Source organism: Melopsittacus undulatus, chromosome 4, assembly GCF_012275295.1.
Source record: "Melopsittacus undulatus isolate bMelUnd1 chromosome 4, bMelUnd1.mat.Z, whole genome shotgun sequence".
In the NCBI taxonomy this organism is placed as follows: Eukaryota; Metazoa; Chordata; class Aves; order Psittaciformes; family Psittaculidae; genus Melopsittacus; species Melopsittacus undulatus.
Window position 1 is genome coordinate 51,700,348 of NC_047530.1, and position 20,113 is coordinate 51,720,460.

Consider the following 20,113-nt stretch of genomic DNA (forward strand, 5'->3'; position numbering starts at 1 on the left):
TTGTAGTACAGAGAGCTACAAATCTGATTGCATTCATTTTTTTGTTGCTTAAAACATTTGTTCTAGACTGCATGGCGATGCTACGCAGCAGAAAACCCAGACTCTTCTACATGGAAAATATATATTAGAAGACCTGCCAGAAATTATCATTTGCTGTCACCCAGTCCAAAACCGAAGAAATCAGTAATGGTACCAGTAACCAACGTTTCCTATTATAGGAATTTAAAACTTCTTAATTAACTTGAATTTATTTACTCTCTGGAGGCTATGTTGTGTTTGTGTTACAGATTATTACTTGATTTCAAAGTTTTATTTTCATTTCAGTTTTGAGATTTTCAGTATACAAACATTTTAAACTATAACTTAATTTCCTTTAGTTCTCAAGGTTGACTTTTTTAATGGATCTGTAGGTTTGGAAAAGAGCAATAATGACCTAACTCAAGCACATCGATCAGTAACTTACTGTTGATACTGTTTGCAAAACAGTAACTCTTAGTTGCTTAAAAGAACAACAACAACAAAAAAAGAAAACCAAAAAACCCAAAACCACCCAAAAAACCAAAACCACCAACAAAAAAACCCCAAAACAACGAAAAAATCCCAACCCCCAAACCACAGAATAACAAAAAACCCCCAACTGCTGCTTCTCTTGATTATTGATTTTATGGCTTTCTAAGCTGCCATGGTAAAGACATTTTGTGCCTATGTAAGATAATATTTTCGTATAAACTGATTCCATAATTCAAGGTCTATTTTTTATTTTTGTTTAAAAAACAGCAACAAAATGCATTTGTCAGAATCTTTAGAATATGTAATACCTCATCCTCACTATTGTAAGAGTATTGGGGAGTAGTCTCAGGTTTGAAGGAGCAGATGGTGTGTAAAAATCTTCCCTAGAATCCCAGGCTTGTCTAAGCTCAGTAGCAATATATCCCTTTGCTTTTTGTTGAAGGTATGATTTATTGCACCCATAAAATGGTAAAGATATACTGGAATAATTTGATTTAGACAAACTGTCACAGCTAGCAGATTTTTTTTTCTGCAGGCAAGGAATTTTCTAATGATAATGTGCAGAACTCTAATGATTAGACAGTTTTGGTGGGATGGGGTCAATCTTGCTGAGAAATGTGTGGTATACCATAATGAAAATGCTATTCATCAGGCACTCTTGACTGATTACAGTTCACTGGGGACTGCATTATTATTGAAGACATTGCTGAAGAGACATCTAAATTTGTCTTGGCTTGGGTAATCTAGTTTATGTGTGTTTTTAGGTTAAAAGGAAGAAATTTAAATTAGACAAAGACAACGGTCCTTCTTCTCCAGATAGGACATTAACTGTTCCACACATAACTTATGACCACGTGACGGAGGACAGGAAACCTGATTTCAGTTTTGAAGCATATGAAAATTCTGGTAAGAATATCCATTATAAAATGTCAATATCTGTAATGCCTTTTATGAGTGATTTACAGAGGTCCTCTTTAATTTCTAGAGGAGAAAGAATGAGGAAAGAATACACTCATCATTCTTAAACATGAGCACTTTTATTTTGGACTTTGGTCGCTATTTTGTCTGGTTAAGATTCAACAGTTCCTTTAATGAGCATACTCCACTGCAGACAAACTAAGATTGTCATTTTTACTTGCCAAAAGAGCTGCTGTCTCTAAGGCTGGTTCATACATTCACCAATTCTGCAGTTGTCTGAAAGTACAGGGATTAGCTGAGAGGTTTTCCACATGAAACTTACTGAGATGTGTTACTGTTGTGCTTGTACCTCAACCAAAAAAGGATTGACATGTCTTGGCTGCACTGAACAGTCTGCTACATGAAACCATCATGTGCCCCTGCCATCTGCTCAGTGGAGTAGACTGTGAATCAAATTTTGAAGTTAGAAGTACTTAGGATAAATATGGATCCACCTATATTGACTGACACTGTACAAAATGATATAGTGTTAGGGAAAGGAAGAAAGAACTTTTATAGTCACCTTTCAATTAATGGGTTAGTTATAGTTAATTTAGCTGTAATGAACTTCTAAAATCACTGAATTTACAATGTGGCTTTTTTACAAATGTACTTACAAGTTCTACAATGTATTGCTCAAATTTTGGCAACAAGAATGAGCTTTAATTTTAGGGTGTGTTTTATTGATTATTGATACCTTAAGTACTTATGTTTTTTCTCCTCAAAATTTTGTCTGACCTGATTAAGCTTAATGGCCTTTAAAATAAGATAGCAATGTGGGCTGGCACCAGGCATATTTTAATTCAACCAGAAAGTCTCATCTTCGATATTCTTTTTTTTCATATGCTTCTGTCTTGTCATGTTTTGTAACACCCATGCTTCTCCACTCTTTCTCCGCCTCTGTTTAGGAATGATTGTTAATTGCATCTTTTGGTAGAAATGACATAGCTGTTAAAAGGTGGACAAGTACTAAGTTTAGTCTGTTTCTCAGACTTTCACTACAGATATCTTCCTTCAAAACAATCCAGTCAATGAATTCTACAACCACTTAGATTTGTAGAGTTCCACCTTCTGTCACTAAGTTTCTAAGTGGATTAAAGGAGAGTATGATTTGCAGGCAGCCTACTATTGCCACTTAAAAAATCAGCTGTATCACTTTCAATGAAAGGATTTTCTCTAATTTCTTCTGACACTTACCTTTTTTCTTTTTTATCTGTATTCTGCTCTCTCTAAATGTTTCCAAGTATACAGGACAAACAGGAATGTTAAAATTGCTTGGTAAGTTGAGGAAAATAATTTTATCTATGGCATGCTAGCTTATAACAATGTAATGTTTGCTGTGCTTTTCATGTGTGTCTAGTGCCATATAGTTTCTAAGAAGTCTTTTGCAGCCAAGGAGATCTAGACAGCCCAAAATATACATTCTCACATTTGTTATCACAATTGCACCCACAGTTCCATTACAAAGAGAAAAGTAAACACTCATTTACATAAGTAGATGATCTGTTTCTTTTTTTTATTAAGAAAAGTTGCTTGTGTATATATAACCAATAGAAAAAGATAATCTACATATAAATAAATTATAATTAATCTAGTAGTTAAATTATCTGAGCATATAGCTGAGAATAAATTTCTAAGCAAATAGATTTGGATGGAAAAATTTCTGGATTTAACCTCCAATATTGAGCATTCTGGAGTGCACACATCTGTTCCTATAAAAATGTGCTGTAGCTATTTGTGAACAGATGGGGACCCATAAATTAAATAATTTATTTTACTGTTTGTCTGGATTCTGGGATCATTTAAGCAGCCATGTAGTCCTGTGACGTTCCTAATGTGCTTGCTTATGCACTTTCTTAACAACTGAGTGTTCCCCAAAGACTCTAGGATTAGAGCTAGGTCTGGGCAAAACCCCTCTGATTTAGTGAGAGTGCTGTGAGCCACCTGTAAGTTGTCTTACTTGTCATCCGTTAAAGACAATGGAGGCTTCTTTTCAGCGATAGAATGCAAGGATGCTCAGGCTTGGATTAAATTGTCTGAAAATACAAGGTTCAGTTTTTGTCCTCAGAACCCATGTGGAACACAGGCGCAATCAAGGTGGTAAAATAGCAGAAAACAAACTGAATCTCCTTGACTACCTCTGGATAAATCTTGATTTGCCAATTTTCCAATTCCACTTTTCTCCTGTATTTCAAGTGGTACATGTCCACTGGGGATCAAGCTCAAAAAAACAGCAAGAGCTGCTGAAGTCACCTGTTTTATATGAACAAGAAATTCTTTCATCTGAGGGAAATATCAGAGGAGCTTTGCCAGCCACCATAGGTTCAGTTTCAATTTCCTAGCCAGGCAGCATGAGCTCAGTGGACCTGAGAGGGTTACCTAACATTGCTCTCACAGTGACTTCAAGAAATACTGTCCCAGTGTGTGAGTCCAAAGGCATTTCTTAATGAAATAGTTGTTAAAAGGATAATGCTATTCAAAAGAACTAAGCATAGCATGAACGTTACGTTTTGCTGAGTCTCTTTCTCATCGACTCCTCTTGCTTGCCTGAAACTTTTCCTCAAGAAATTCAGCTTGAGGCAGTCACTTGGCTTAGATGGCTCAAGTGGGCAGCTTCCAATGCTCTCTATGGGATGCATCAGGCAGCTCAAAACATGGAGTGGCAGTACTGGTCTCACCACCTGGTAGCACTGAAATCTGATTAGAAGCTGGCTACACCATGAATGGTGTGAACCAGAGCAAGAGGGGTCTGACCTGTATAAGGTTGTACACTTTGGAAAGGGAGATGCTAGAGTAAACTCTAAAGTCAAGAAGGAAGGGACAAACATACAGATTACCTTTCTCAAAATGCAGCTTGCATGTAGGGAGAAATATCTTGCAGCAGGTGACACTGTCATGAAGAATGGGTTGACTCCCCTGGTGCTAAGGTGTAGTGCACACTAAAAGAGTTTCATACATCTCTTTTCCACAGTATTTTTATATTTTCAGTTTAAAGATGTCAGGTACAGCATACTATATTTTAGGCATGTCTGCATCTCCTCAGCTGCCTGCCTGGAGCTTTTTCTCCCCCCACCCCTCCACCTCTATTTTATGTGCGTCTTTACTCTAACTCAGATTGTCAACGCTCCTGGCCATCCTTTTCCGCAGACCAGCAGTCTTCCAGTGTTCCTTCCTCTCCAGGTAAAGCTCATAATATTTCATTGCTCTGTCACCTTTGTTAATTACTAAATCCTTGCAATTCTTTGTCTGGAGTTGTCTGGTGTGGTACAGAAAATTACAGAGATGATTTTTAAAGAAAGAAGGCCTGTCAGTAGTATTTTGAGTTTGGAAAGTTGCTCGGGTTGTAAAGTGCAAATGTTTCAATGAAATAAAGAAGTCTTCTGTAGAACAGAGGTGTTTTCTAAATGCACTAATTGAAATTCAGATTTTTCATGAAAAGTGCTGTAAAGTGTTTAAATTTATTGTTTGTGCTTGCAAAAAAGGAAGTGTAAAATATTTTCTGTCCTACCAGCCAAATATGCCACTACCAGAAAAGCATCTGTATGCATGTCATATTGTATATAAAATTGTTGTGTTGGTAGTATAGAAAACACATCAGTAATTTCTTGCTATTGTGTTTATAATCCTTCATTCAAGGTTCATAGAATCATCGAATAGTTTGGGTTGGAAGGGACCTTTTAAAGGTCATCTGGTCCAATCCTCCTGCAGTCAGCAGGGACAACTCAGGTTTCTCAGAGCCCTGTCCAACCTCACCTTGAATGTTTCTGAAAGTTCAGAATTTCTGTTCTAAAGCAGGAGTTCTTATTGCAGGGAGTGTATTTTCTGCCATTTCAAAGTAGGCCTTGGCTCAACATTATCACATGAATAGTTGTGCCTGTTACCATAGCTGCTGCTGCTCTCCATCAGAAATTGAGAAAATAAAGCTTGGAGACCCCTGAATTATAGTAAATATCCCTTGCAGCACCTGTTTCCTGATTTATATTCACTCATTATTATGCATTGAAAATGAGTTCCTAAAGCTTCCTTTTTTTATTCCTTTAGCTTGCTTATTTAGAAATCTAGTGTTGTGTCTTTAAAAAAAAAAAAACAACAAAAACAACCCCCACTGTTCTGTGAGAGACTCCTCCAAATTCCAGTAGCTATGAATTAATTTTTATAAATTAAAAAAATATACTGTGACAGCATGTGTGCCCTGGTGCTCTGCTTGAGCCTTGTCTCAAGGCACTTTACGACAGGGGAGCTCTCATTTATGCCATGTCCTTTTCTTGGTCCCTTGTTTCTCTCTGTCTAAGCAGGTTGCATGGTTGTGGTTTGGAGTGGTTCCTCCTTTGTGTTGGAAGCAGCAACATAGATTTAAGAATGAGAGCATAAAGAGCAGAGGGCTGTACTGGTTAGCAGAACAGACTGATCATAGTTAGATTCTTGTTAGAAATAAAAAGAGGGAGGGAGATGCCATGTTTGCCTCATATAAAGCAGCTCTTCAACTCTGTTCTCAGATAACAGCACTTTCAGATAGTCTGAGGTACAGGGTTGGCTTCTTGGTCCTTTTTCATGATGCCACACCTCCTCTCCCCTCCCATGAAGCTGAAAAGGGAAGTCTTGAATGATCCAAGAATAGCCATTTCTACAAAGCCACATGTACATGTACATGTACAATACACACATACTGTGTGTATTGTATCTCTCATAAGCAATTTAGTGAGTGTTCAGCAAGCACTTCATATGGTTTTAAGTTCATCAGTTTTCTGACTTGTCATCAGCAAAGCTGAAAAAGCTGGGAGTTCTTTCCCAGAACCTAGGAAAGTTTCATCTGTATCTTACAAAAATGAAAACAGAAAATTACTTCAGTGAAAGCCAAGATGAGTCTGTTTGACAAGACATTTTGCTGCATATCTGAACCTGGAACTGTTTTGCTTGTTTCACAGCCACTATCTTGGATGAAAGCTACAACAAAGTGATTAAATAATCTGGTAATAATCTGATAAATAACCTGATTAAATAATCTGGAAAACAAGAAAGCTAACATTTGCTAAAACTTACTGTAGAATTCTCATTTTAAGTGCTGCAAGTGGCTCCTCTTTTTAAGAATTTTATCTCTTAGCACTTGTGTCTCTCATTTTTTAATGTGATTTCAGGGGGTTTCCTTTCCTATTACAATTTCTTGGGAGCAGACATTAGTATTGTAATTTGAAATGGTCATGCGTGTGATGATATAACATTTTCTCTTTTGATTATTTGTAAATGTTCAAAACCATTTCTGCTACATGAAGATATCTACTTACTTGAGTAAAATGGTTGCATTTAAAAAGAAATGTTTTTTCTGATATCCCCACTTCTATTCTTACTAGATTCAGCTGCCTTTAAGTTAACTATTTCTGTGGCATTCCTTTTAGTTTTCATGTTGCATTTAGGCAGGTCATTCCTTACCGTTATAATATATATTGACCTCGTGCTCACCAACAGGGAAGGGCTCATTGGAAATGTCACGCTCCAGGGAAGCCTTGGATGCAGTGATCACGAGATGGTCGAATTCGAGGTCCTCAGGACAGTGAGAAGAGCGTGCAGCAAGCTCACTGCCCTGGACTTCAAGAGAGCAGACTCTGGCCTCTTCAGGAACCTGCTTAGTAAGGTTCCATGGGATATAGCCCTAGAGGACAGGGGGGCCCAAGACTCTTGGTTAATATTCAAGGATCACCTGCTACAAGCTCAGGAGTGTTGCATCCCGACTAGAAGGAAGTGCAGCAGGAGGGCCAGGAGACCTCCTTGGATGGATAAGGAGCTGCTGAGAAAAATTCACAGGAAAAAAGAGGCTTATAAAAGGTAGAAGCAAGGACAGGTGGCCTGGGATGAATACAGGGATGTTGTCCGGGAAGCTAGGGACCAGGTTAGGAAAGCTGAGGCCCAGTTAGAGTTAAACTCGGCTAGGGATGTTAAAGATAATAGGAAGGGATTTTATAGGTATGTAGCAGCTAAAAAACAGACTAGGGACAATGCAGGCCTCCTCCGGAAGCTTTTGGGAGAACTGCTACACAGGATTTGGAGAAGGCTGAGGTTCTGAATGGCTTCTTTGCCTCTGTCTTCACTGGCAAAGGCTCTGACCACACCAACCAAGTCTTGGAAAGCTGACACAGGGACTGTGAGAATGAAGACCTTGGGCACACTGTACGAGAGGATCTGGTTTGAGACCATCTTAAGAACCTGAAATTACACAAGTCCATGGGACCTGATGAAATCCATCCGTGGGTACTGAAGGAGCTGGCGAATGAAGTTGCAAAGCCACTGGCCATTATATTTGAAAAATCATGGCAGTCAGGTGAAATTCCCGATGACTGGAAAAAGGGAAATATAACCCCCATTTTCAAGAAGGGGAAAATGGATGACCCAGAGAATTACAGACCAGTCAGTCTCACCTCTGTGCCTGGCAAAATCTGGGAGCAGATTCTACTAGAAGGCATGGCAGGGCACATAAAAAACAACAAGGTGCTTGGTGACAGCCAACATGGCTTGACTAAGGGGAAATCCTGCCTGACCAATTTGGTGGCCTTCTATGATGGAGCTACGGAAATGATGGACAGGGTTGGAGAAGGTGATGTCATCTACCTGGACTTGTGCAAAGCGTTCGACACTGTCCCACATGACATCCTTGTCTCTAAATTGGAGAGACATCAATTTGATAGGTGGACCACTCGGTGGATAAAGAACTGGCTGGATGGTCGCACTCAGTTGTGGTCAACGGCTCAATGTCCAGCTGGAGACCAGTGACGAGTGGTGTCCCTCAGGGATCGGTGTTGGGACTGGTCTTGTTTAACATCTTTGTCGCTGACATGGACAGTGGGATTGAGTGTGCCCTCAGCAAGTTTTCTGATGACACCAAGCTGTGTGGTTTGGTTGATATGCTGGAGGGAAGGAATGCCATCCAGAGGGACCTTGAGACGCTTGTGAGGTGGGCTTATGCCAAACTCATGAAGTTTAACCATGCCAAGTGCAAGGTCCTACACCTGGGTCAGAGCAATCCCAGGCACAGCTACAGGTTGGGCAGAGAAGAGATTCAGAGCAGCCCTGCAGAGAAGGACTTGGGGGTGTTGGTTGATGAGAAAATGAACACGAGCTGGCTTCAGTGTGTGCTTACAGCCCAGAAAACCAACCATATTCTGGGCTGCATCAAAAGAAGCGTGACCAGCAGGTCGAAGGAGGTGATCCTGCCCCTTTACTCTGCTCTATTGAGACCTCACTTAGAGTATTGTGTGCAGTTCTGGTGTCCTCAACATAAGAAGGACATGGAACTGTTGGAACTAGTCCAGAGGAGGGCCAGGAGGATGATCAGGGGACTGGAGCACCTCCTGTATGAAGACAGGCTGAGAAAGTTGGGGCTGTTGAGCCTGGAGAAGAGAAGGCTGCTTGGAGACCTCATAGCAGCCTTCCAGTATCTGAAGTGGGCCTATAGGGATGCTGGTGAGAGACTATTCCTTAGGGACTGTAGTGATAGGACAAGGGGTAACGGGTTGAAACTTAAACAGCAGAGGTTTAGATTGGATATAAGGAAGAAATTCTTTACTGTGAGGGTGGTGAGGCACTGGAATGGGTTGCCCAGGGAAGTTGTGAATGCTCTATCCCTGGCACTGTTCAAGACCAGGTTGGACAGAGCCTTGGGTGATATGGTTTAGCATGAGGTGTCCCTGCCCATGGCAAGGGGATTGGAACTAGATGATCTTAAGGTCCTTTCCAACCCTAACTAGTCTATGGTTCTATTATTTAATACAGTTAAGTCACAATTTACAGCTCTATTATAATGTCAGTGAATGAGCCAGCCAGTTAAAGATTTCTGTGGATGTGTCACAATTTACCACTGATTTCTAGAGAATTTTCCTTGTTTTTTTATTCTCTATAGAATTCATATAGAGTATGAATTCATATAGAGAATAAATACATATAGATATGTATAAATACCATAGTGATTTTTTTATAGTTAAATTTTGTAGTTCCTGTAAGAAAAGTTGGAATAATGCTGGAAAAAGCACTTAGGGTTCTTAATGTTAGAGTCTGGCAGAATTCTAGAGCCTGAATTTAAAAATGAAGTCTGTAATACTCTGCCTAATTTCCTGGGTGCATGTTAAGTGTTGGTGTACAAGTAACTTTGCACCTAAAAATTTGCAATATCTGGAGTTTTTTGAAATGGCCTTCATACTAAGGACCTCCTGTTGGTGATCTGAGTATCTTGACACCTGCTTCATGTCTGGGCTCAAAGATGAGGCATCCTTGTGCTAATGTATGAGAGGGATTGGGAACCAGTAGATCAACTCAGACAGTGTATGACAGGAGCTGACTGCTCACTGTGAAAATGCCTTGCCTCCTTTGTTGATGTAGGTCTGATTTCTTCATCTTAGCCATGATACTTACCCCCAGAAACTGGTATTATAAACTAAAATATGAAGTAGAGTTGATGTAAACAGGAACTGGTCTTGTCATTGACTTGCACTTATGCACTATTGCCGTAGTGTGTTGGTTCATGGTATGGCTGAGTATTGTACAGTAAGTTTTAATGCATGAAGCTGCCTGTGGTATAGATACTCTGGATTGTAGTGTATAAAGAGTATGAACAACGGCAACAAAAAAGAAACAAATATTCTTTTTAAGCCTTCAGCAGAAGTTGAAATTATTTGGGTAGAAGAGTTAGTTTTACTTTTCATGAACTCTGCAGTATATACATTTTTTGGTAGCAACTACTGTTTTCAGTATTGTGTTAAAACATACAGTATTAAAGAGATCCAAATGATGCATAGACCTTTCTTGAACAAAACTAATGCTATTGCTTTAACTGTAATCTACATGTTTCCTCACAGTGAAAAAAAGCCCGACTTTTTTAGATGTGAACACAGGACCCTTCATCAGGACCAGCAGTTTTGCCGATGAGCTTGACCTGGAGGGTGAGACACTATTGACCCCAATAACTCACATCTCACAGTAAGTCAAGGCTATTGAATTTGCATTAGTTGACTTAGACAAGAGAAGCCAGTTCAGGTGGGAGGAGCTGAAATGTGTAGCTGATAAGGCTATCTCAGATATTTGCATCAACCTTTTTACCTTGAAGTTGGTGTACACTGTTCTGAGTGCCAGTAAATCTTCATGTTGACCTAAAGAAAAGTTCACTTGGCTGTGAGACAAGGCTTTCGTTTTTAGCTAATGGCAGCTAGTGGCTGATAGCCTCAAGATTTTCACATGGAGACAATGTGTGGGAGTACTTGCCTGTTGAAAAAATTATATTACTCCCTCCACTATTTTCCAGTGAAACAGCTGTAAAGTGCAAATTTTAAAATACTGCTTGTGTGAAATAAGTCTTTTATTTCAACAGCACCTTCTCTAATGGTCAAGTGATAATCTGCATTGGAAAATCAGATCTGTTTTAATCTTTATTACTGCTCGGTGGTATACAAAAGTTACCTGAAATAAGCCTATAGATCTTATTCTTTGTTGTTTCCCACATCTTTTATGCTAAAATGTTATCATCAGTTTCTCAAATTATTCTAAAAAAATTGAGAATTACAAACGATTTTTATTCAAATGGCTTTAAAAACCACAATTTCTGTCATTGTTTAATTCAGACTCCTGACAGTTGATTATTATTTATCATAGTAGTTATGTGACATCACGTCTTCTAGCAGAGGAATGAGACAGTTCTTTCACCTTAGAAATGTGAAGATTTCTTCAGTGAAACCACAAGAGAAAATTCTTGTTATACTTATATTTCTGATACAAAACATGCAGAAATGCCTGCTGCAAATTTTCAAGCCTTCTTTCTCTTCAGTATAAATAGCAGAGAACCACAAATGTACTTTTATAACCACTTTAGAAGGACCTTTTTTTTTCTTGTAAGTTTAGGGGGAGTCTTCTCTGCCCCCAAACAAAAGGACTTGCATTTTCAGCTGAATCACCTAAATGTAATGCAGTTGTAGGCAGAGGATTTAGAGACTTATATTCTGGAAGATTTCTTAGTGGTACATGCAGGAGGAGAAGGAAGTAATAAATTTCCTTAAGCCTGAGACAAGAACAACAGAGCTGCAAAACCAGATTTAGAAGTTTGTTTTGCATAGCTTTTTTTTAAACTTTAATTTACCACAACATTGCAGGCTTTCTTTAAGGGAAAGAAGCTTTGGTGCTAGGAGTTTTCAGTATCCTTTCTGGATTTGGGAATGATTTAGTTATTTCTCATTATACTTCCATTGATACAGTTCAAATAACAAAGTGCTCTATCTCTTTAAAGCCCAACTTGTGTAGCTGCTGAGATTTTTTTTTCCTATGAACTACTTGTGGAAGACCTTAGGATATAGGTAATACGTGTCAGTTGAAGAACCTTACTATGTTAACATCCTAGTCTTTTAGTAACTTGTATGTTTCTCTTTTATTTCCTGAATTTTTAGTTGTAACTTTTGTTGAAATCTCCCTAGATTGCTTTAGGTCACGAGTGATGGGGTGGTATAAATCATGTCCCCATATATGGCTTAAATTGCGTCTCTGCTAGGGTGGAAGAAAATGAAAGTTGTGTTTCTTTTAAGACTTTGGTTTTAAATTTGAACCTGGATAAACTGGAATAAATGTTAAACCGGATAAAATACTAATTGAAATGTCTCTTTGAAGCAGTGCATTTTCTTTGTATGCAGTTTATTAAAAGGCCTGAAACAATGCTAGATCATGGATATAAGGGTTTGGCAAAAAGTTAATGAAAACCAATTTTTTGTGATGTCAGTTGTAGTATTGGCATTGAGGTTTGTTTTCCTACCGGATTGTGTATTCTGCTTGCATTTCAGGCAGTTGAAAAGCAAGTTCCTGTTGTCTGTTTCACTGGGAAGCCATTTTGCTGGATGGTGAAGACCAGTCAATTTCTCTGAATTATTTAGACAATTGTTTCTTTTTCATTCTTCATTTCAAAGTTGTAGGGAACACATATTTATGACCTGGTTACACATGTTAGTAGAACCTGCAAGTTAGACATGTGGGCATAGAATTAAGGACCGAATTTAAAATTGTTGATTAGGTAGATCTCTGTGCAAAGCCACATACTAATTTTCTGTGTAGTAAAAGTGGTTAGTCATTTTAGATCCATGTCTGTGTGTATGTTTAATTCAGGCTTGAAAGTTATGCTGTGCCTGAGAGAATCTAGGATGAATTCTTTTGTTCTGATGGCCCCAGTTGCAAAACATTTTATTTACTTAAAGACATCGTATATACGGTATGATTGCTCCAGATTTGTTGGTAAGGAAATAAGCAACCTATGCAAGTCTAAACCCAAATACTTAACAAAAATACAGGACCAGTTATGAAAACAAAATAGTATGGAGAAGTCAAATTCAGCACAACTATCTCTAGTTTCAGGTCTTAAAAAGAATTCATACTCTATCAAAAGAACAGAAGCATGAAGACAGTTTCAGAAGTGGAAGCATAATGTAAAGCACTCAATCCAAGATTCTTGGACTTGGGATTCATAGAACTATTATATATTTATTGCAATATATGGATTACCTTTCTGTGGTTTAATATTAAGCTGATTCCAGAATACACATGAAGTTTTGAAAGTCCTAAATATCTGGGTAAATACTACACAGCTAATCGAGACATGCAGCTGGAAAGTGACTTTTAGTTGACAGTATGAAAAATATTTCCTTTGACAGGTAGTGTATATCTGGCAAGAGTGTAGGTTACCTACTATGTTACTGACAGGCAAACACTCAGCATCGTTGATGCTTAAAAAGAATAAAGCTAAATTTGCCTTAGGCCATAGAAAGAATGCCATCTTTCAGCCTTTTTGACAATGAGCTTTAGGCTTTTAAGTCCCCATTAAATTGAATGTCAGTGCTCAACTTGTTTGTGCAAAAACTGTTCTCTTTTTGTAAATGTAGGTATATATTCCCACTGAATGCAATAGGACTGGTTTTGTGTCTAATTATAAAAATGCAGGTGTGGTTCTTTGGTTTTTGCAGGACATACTTCCAGCTGTATTTGAAATTGGTTTTGAAATAAATATTGTACTAAAAGTAGCCCTATTTCTGTGGAATTAGAAACAGGAAATCTTTCACATAGAAAATATTATTGTACCAGTTAATCATTTTTCACTGCCACTTTGAGGAAACAAAAATAATAATAGAAGCACTTTCAGACCTGATGTTGATGCAGGAAAGTCATTAAAATATCATAGAAAAAAAGAGATTGCAACAGGTGCAAGCAGAAATACAGAATAAGATAGCAGTGCATGGAAGAGTGACTGCATTTTTCCTTCTGTTTGAGAAGTCTAATAAGCAGAAGATGCAGATTCAAGCAGAACAATCCATGTAATTAGCTATTATGAATCTCACCTATAAAATTAACTGTAACAGTTTGAAGAATGCGTTACACTGTGTTGTTTGAGATAAGACTTGGCTCTTCAGTGGCTTGTTATTTTGATTGTTACAGTCTGTTCTGCTGTAAAAGTGAAATAGGGAACTGGGCTGTAGCAGTACCACACCTCTCCTTTAGAGTTTCCACTGGTGCCTTTCTCTCTAATCAGTGGGTTTGGTATTGTTGCCCCTTCCCTTGTTTCACTTTTTTTTGGTATTTTTTTCTGTTTGCATTTTGAAGCACTGGAAAATTGTTGCTACTTGTAGCTAAGCCTCAGCTACCAATAGGTTCTTTCCCTGTGTTCGTATAAATTGTTTAATTTCAGCACCTTTTTTTATCTTTACATTTGGCATTAGCTGAAGTAACAAAATAAATTAATCAAGTTTCTAAGCGTATAGATGGGAGGGAGAAGAAGTGGGTGAAATTGAGCTGAAAAAGGAGAGAAGAAAATAATGAACTCTCAATCTAATACATTTCTATATAAATATTTCTTATCTCTTTAAAGAAGTTTAAAAAGAGCTCTGCATCCTCTGAATCTTTCAGAAATGCTACTGAGTCAAAACCAAGTTCATGTGTCCTATTTCTGTAGATATCCATTCTTGGGGTTCAGCTTAATAGGCAGTGGTTTCTTTAATCAGTTCTGATGTATAGGTGTTCGGTATTTCTATATGCTTCTTAGTAAGAGTAATTTCTTAGGGAAATGTATGTGCAAATGTAAGTTTACTGCAGAAATTGAAATATAAATACTGTACTTAGATACTTTTCTTAAACTTTTAATAGATAATCCCCTTCTTTGTTAAACAGCACAATAGATGGAATAATTAAGCAGAGACATTTAGTGCATTTTAATAGTTTTGAGATTAAGAGGAAATGATAACACATGGATCTTTGAGTGATTGAAATGAATGCCTTTCTAACACTTTGACAAATAACTAAAATAATCAAAGTGTGCTGGTAAACACCAAGTGCAGTGTCCATGGTGCTGCAGTTACCACTGTTTTTTCTTGGAAATAATGTTTTATTTTTGTTTTCTTTAAGATTTATATTGAGTGCTCTATGTTTTAATTACCATCATATAATCTGTTGGCATAAGATATAATCACCTGGCCTAGGACAAACAGTGATGAATGTGTTTTATAATTGTCTCTTTTCTGTTGGGTTTTCAGTGAGTGGAATCCCTATTTGCTTTAATTTGCTAATTCTTATTGTAAAAGTTTCCTGTTTTTATCTTTCTCTTTGATACCGAAATGACCCTCTGAAGCCTGAGCAAATATTTCTTTTTCACTCTTGAGTGGCCAAATGTAATGCCTGACTTCTGCCATTACAAGAATTCTCTCTGAAATGCTGCTAACAATATTTAAACTGTGACTTGCATGGTGTCCATTTTATCAGTAATGACAGGGTATGTTAGAAGAACAGAAGTGATAGTAACTGTATGTACGAACATGGTTAAGAGCAGAGCTTAATATTCAGACATCACTGCTTACTCTTATGTGCTGTTATTCCAGTCATTTACTTGACTTGCAACAGAAAAATCTTCAGTGCTTGCTGTATGCTGGGCAGCATCCTGTTTTCATTCTGCATGTTTCAGTATGTCATCAAACTCACTTAGGAATGTTACTTACAAATTCTGCTGGTTTAATAGCTTGCTAAAAGGAGGAGGACTGGTTCCCAGAGTTACTCTTTTTGGTATCAAAAAGCATTGTTATATCCTGTACTTTCATTATAAATTGACTGTAAAATTTGCCATAGAATTGACCCTAGAACTTTGGACATATCAGGCATCTGATTTTTCTCATCTATTTAGCTGCTTTGAGCCACTTGAGGATAGGAAGTGACCCTGAAGCTGGTTTGACAAGCAATCAGGAAAGTTCCTGTTTTCAGAAGAACCTCCAGAATGGTGGTAAATGAGATTTCAGTGTCATCATCCCACTCTAATTTTTCGTTGCAGGTTACATGGGAGGGAAAAAGAGCTGTGACAATCCAATCTTAAATATATCTAATCCTTTAAAGTAAACAACGATCAACACAGTATTGTCACCTAAAAGGACTCAAAGTTATTTAAGATAAGGAATCAGTAGTTTGCTAGGTAGTCCCAGTTTTAGGGGGCTACAAAGCTTGTCTGCAAGAACTACGTGGTTGTTGTAGAGCAGGACATAAGCAAACTTGTCTCTTCAATGTTGAAAGGCGAATGGGTATCTTAGCATGTTTGTCATACTTTATAGGAAATTTAGTTCTGGCTTTTGGGTATTGATACCAGCTAGAAGCGCTGCTAAAACAGGTATGGCATTCCCCCTGTAGTAATGAGCTATTAATACCACTGTTGTGCATTTTTGTGTGCAGCTGCACACGCACACACACACACACACACACACACACAAAATCACTGTAAAGCCTTCCCTGCACCTGAAGAATGCTGTAGACACTTGTGCTTAGACAAATGTGATAACTTCTTTCCAAGTGCTATTGCATCTATCTGTCTCTATATATTTAATGTCATTCTACGCCTAAACCGGAAGATCTATGAGTTGGGGATTGTTGTTCTGTGTTTACATATCTAATAGGTGGGATCCCAGCACATGAACTGTGTCTGTGTTCTGTGTCCAGTGTTTGCTAAAGAGTTGGCTAAAGTTGCCTGATTGTGTCTTCCATGATGGAAGCGGTTATTTATAATCTTTGTTTTTATAGAGGATTACCTAAGATGTGCTAAAGACTTGGGTAGATCTTCACAGTGTCTTGTTTCTGCCTCAACACTATAGCAACTGAGCTGCTTCCGACAGTGCAATAAGTAATGTGGCTGACATCTGTCCCATGTGGTTACTCATTTCTTTTATCTTTAGGGAGAAGTTCTTGTGTACTGTGGTGAGTGTTTGCTTTTTTTTCATAGATTAGATACAGTGTGTAGTTTATAGATCTGAAGACCAGAAGGGATAATTACATCATCTCCTTTGATCTCATAAACAACTGGCAGTAGTGCTCAATCAAGTTGAATACAACATTGTTGTGTTTTTTAATAGTAGCAAACACACAATAAAAGAATTGTATTTCACAAGCCTGGAGAATGAACAGGTGAAAAAGTCAGGCAGGAACCTAGAGTGTGCAATTTAATATCGCATTTTTCTTTTAACTATTAATTTATTGAAAAGAGAAGTGCTACAATATACTGCTGCTGCTGCTGTTTGCCAGAAGGCAGTACCGGATGAGTATGTTTCGCGTTAATGGTTACAAGCCTTTATAAAATAATATTTTTATGATCTTTTGTCACTTCCTACAAATTGTGTGAAATTACTATTTGGTTATTTTATGTTACTGACACAGTATAAAAGTAATGTATTGACTTTTCCTAGTGTACAAACCGTCTAGGCAGAAGCTAAGATAGCTTAGCTATTTCTTTTGTGTTGCAGATGAATGTTGCATTCCTTGGTCTCCAACTGCTGGTTTACATCTTGATTGATGTTAAGTGATTAAACCAGACTCCAGCTGCTTAGTGATTCAGAAGTACAGGGCTCCTATGCTGTAAAAACGACAAGCAACTCCCCACTTACTAACTTTAAACATTGTTTACTTTGGGCACCTTGCAGAATAATAAATGCAAAAACTTCTTTTTTTTTAATTTTTTTCCAGAGGGGGGAGACAACAAAAATGTCCTGTTTTTACCTAGCAATTTACAAAGTTAAATTTATGAGGATCTTGAGTTAACTTCAGACTTAAAATTCAAAGCATAAGTATTTTCTTTGTTATGAGGATGGAGGATGGCTTTACTTTTTGTTTAGATGTGATGGATATGCCAGAAGAAGTTAAAACTTGAGTAGTTTGTGATATTCATGCTTCTTTTGTTGGGAGTTATTGTATAAAAGAAATGGGCTAGACATTTTTTTAGTGATTTACTAATACTATGACAAATAATTTCAAACTAATGTGGTAACAAAATATTCATAATGAATTCATATTCAATGTGTAAAATTTAACATTTTCAAATAGTAGTTAAATTAACATACTTCAAAATCTACAGGCAGCATTATGCCCACACATGCTGCACATACTATGCTAAATCAGTGTAGCAAACATACCTGGATTTGGCATTGCTGCTCCCTAGCAGGAGCCAGTCTGATATCAATATAGGAATGCCTCTCAAGATTGGTATGTGCCAATCAGGAAGCATAGTTGGCCACTGAGTTTTATTCCATGTGCAGGTACAATAAACAAGCATTTATAGCAATATTATAATTCTAATATCAGTCAAAATGTTAGCATTTGTAAACATTTTTTTTCATTAGTGAAATGATGGCTGTTGATATGAGTGTAGTTACAGATACCTGTATTTGGGGCAGAAAAAGCTGGAAACCAACAGAGCATAACAAGGAAATAATTGTCTCATGTTTTTTACCTATTCATCTAATTCCAGGCTCAACTACCGGTTCCAGTCTCAATTGTAAAATCTAGGCATGGAACAATATTAAAAACTAATAGCAGGTGTGACCCAAGGGACCTCTGTGTTTTGATACTTGGATAAGTATTTCTAGTGAGGTCTTGTGAGAGCATCTTTGGCAGTAAAGTGAATTACACTGGAAAAATGGAAATCAGCAGCTGGTTTAAATATTGCTGAATAGTGCAACAGGACAGCAATGCTGAAGGAAAATACCTTTTTGTAACAGTATTAACACACAGGGAAACAATTCCAAGAGGTGTAAATGGTTAGTTTACCTGCTATAATACCATAATTGTTCAGGAAATTGCATGCTGTACATTCTGTGGGTAAAAGTGATCTGAAAATTGTTTGAACATATTATGAGCGCAAGTTGATTTTTCCTATTAACTTCATTCCACAGTGTTTTACAAAGATAAATGTTGCAGATTTTTTTTTTCACAAAACTAATGCTGCCCCCAGTATGACCAGGACCCAGTTCAGAATTAAGGTAGCATTTTCCTCTTGCTGTACTTCTCTGGGCAGCCTTTTAAAGCACTGACCATTAAAGACTTTCGTCTGCGGCTGCTGTTTCTGATCACTATTGATGATTTCTTTTTCCAAAGTTAAAACCATGGTCAGCTATGTTTAACATCCCACTGACAGAGCAAAGATGGCTGTGTTGGAAAGTTTTGTTTGAAATGTTTGCCAAATACAAAGCAAAGCTGTAAAGTAGGGATCTCTAAACATCATCTCATACACTGGATGTGTGAAGCACAGCATGCCTGGTCTTGGATTCTTGCCCTGGATGGAGAGCCCATGAGAGGTCATGGAGCTGTTGACTGAAGTTTACTTTCTTCATGTGACTGCAAAGACTGAAAATAGCTGTGATTTCATAAAGTGTCTCAGGGACTTTTTGTCATTCCCGTTTGTAGAACTGCATGTTTTGTTCTACTTATCGCAGGAAGTTAAACTGGGAAAAGTTAAAGCATTCTTATTGTATTGTAGACAAAATATCTTAAATACCTTACAGTAGTTGTCAGCCTATTACCAAACAAAAGCTAAACACCTGACCTATTGCTCATGGTTTTGTTTTAGTCTGTGTTTTTCTCAGGTTCCTGTATAACAACCATTTCTGTGGTTACTGGGAGCCTCTTGGGATAAAAGTAAATACAGAAGCTAGTCATCGGTATGTTCGGTTACTGCTCTATGTCTCTTTCCCAAGGAAAACTGATGTTTGTGTTCAGGTTTTCTCCTTTTTCTCTGCATGTAAAATGTGTAAATATAATATCAAAAGGGAAATGGATTAGGAAGTTGTAACTGGTGTTGTTATTGGTCTGTCTTCATATCCTTTTGTTCAGAGGCCTCCCTCACAACCAAGTCCCATCTCCTGTGCAGTCAAGTGTCACTGGTACACAAATGTCACTGTTCCTGAAAAGGAAGTTATTGGGAGTGGTGGGGGCTTGGTCTTTTAGGAATTTGGGGTCCATATGAATTACAGCCTTGAAAATACATGCAGGAGATGCAATGTCTGACAAAGAGCAAATTAAGCGAGCAGCTCACAGCAGAAACATAACGCTCATTACATGATTCTTGGTTTACAAGAGGTTGTCATGTTGCATTTTTGTATGTGCAATGGGTTTTTGAGGGATGGTAGTTTCCGGCAGGCCAGATCCGAACATGTATGGAAGGAAAATAAAAGGGGATGTCAGAAGTTTAGTTTACGTGCAGGAATATGAAGGACAGTGAGCAGAACTATATGTAGTTGGATCTCACATTTGGAAATCTCTTGTTTGTCTGTATCTAACAGTAAGTTCATTTCAACAAAACCTTTAACATACAGGCAGTGAAATTGCTTCAAATTATTCCCACTAT

General features: G+C 37.8%; 1 protein-coding gene across 2 annotated transcripts in view; it reads left to right on the plus strand.

The window, feature by feature from the left end:
- The window catches only part of KCNQ1 (potassium voltage-gated channel subfamily Q member 1), a 353,161-nt gene that overhangs the window by 100,996 nt on the left and 232,052 nt on the right, over nt 1-20,113 (plus strand). The window contains exons 9-12 of one of the 2 annotated variants that reach the window (XM_031049067.2): nt 67-189; nt 1,275-1,416; nt 4,582-4,647; nt 10,308-10,428. In XM_031049067.2, coding sequence (XP_030904927.1) covers nt 67-189; nt 1,275-1,416; nt 4,582-4,647; nt 10,308-10,428 — 452 coding nt within the window. The remainder of the gene's footprint in view (nt 1-66; nt 190-1,274; nt 1,417-4,581; nt 4,648-10,307; nt 10,429-20,113) is intronic. The other variant, XM_005149194.3, reaches the window with a different exon arrangement.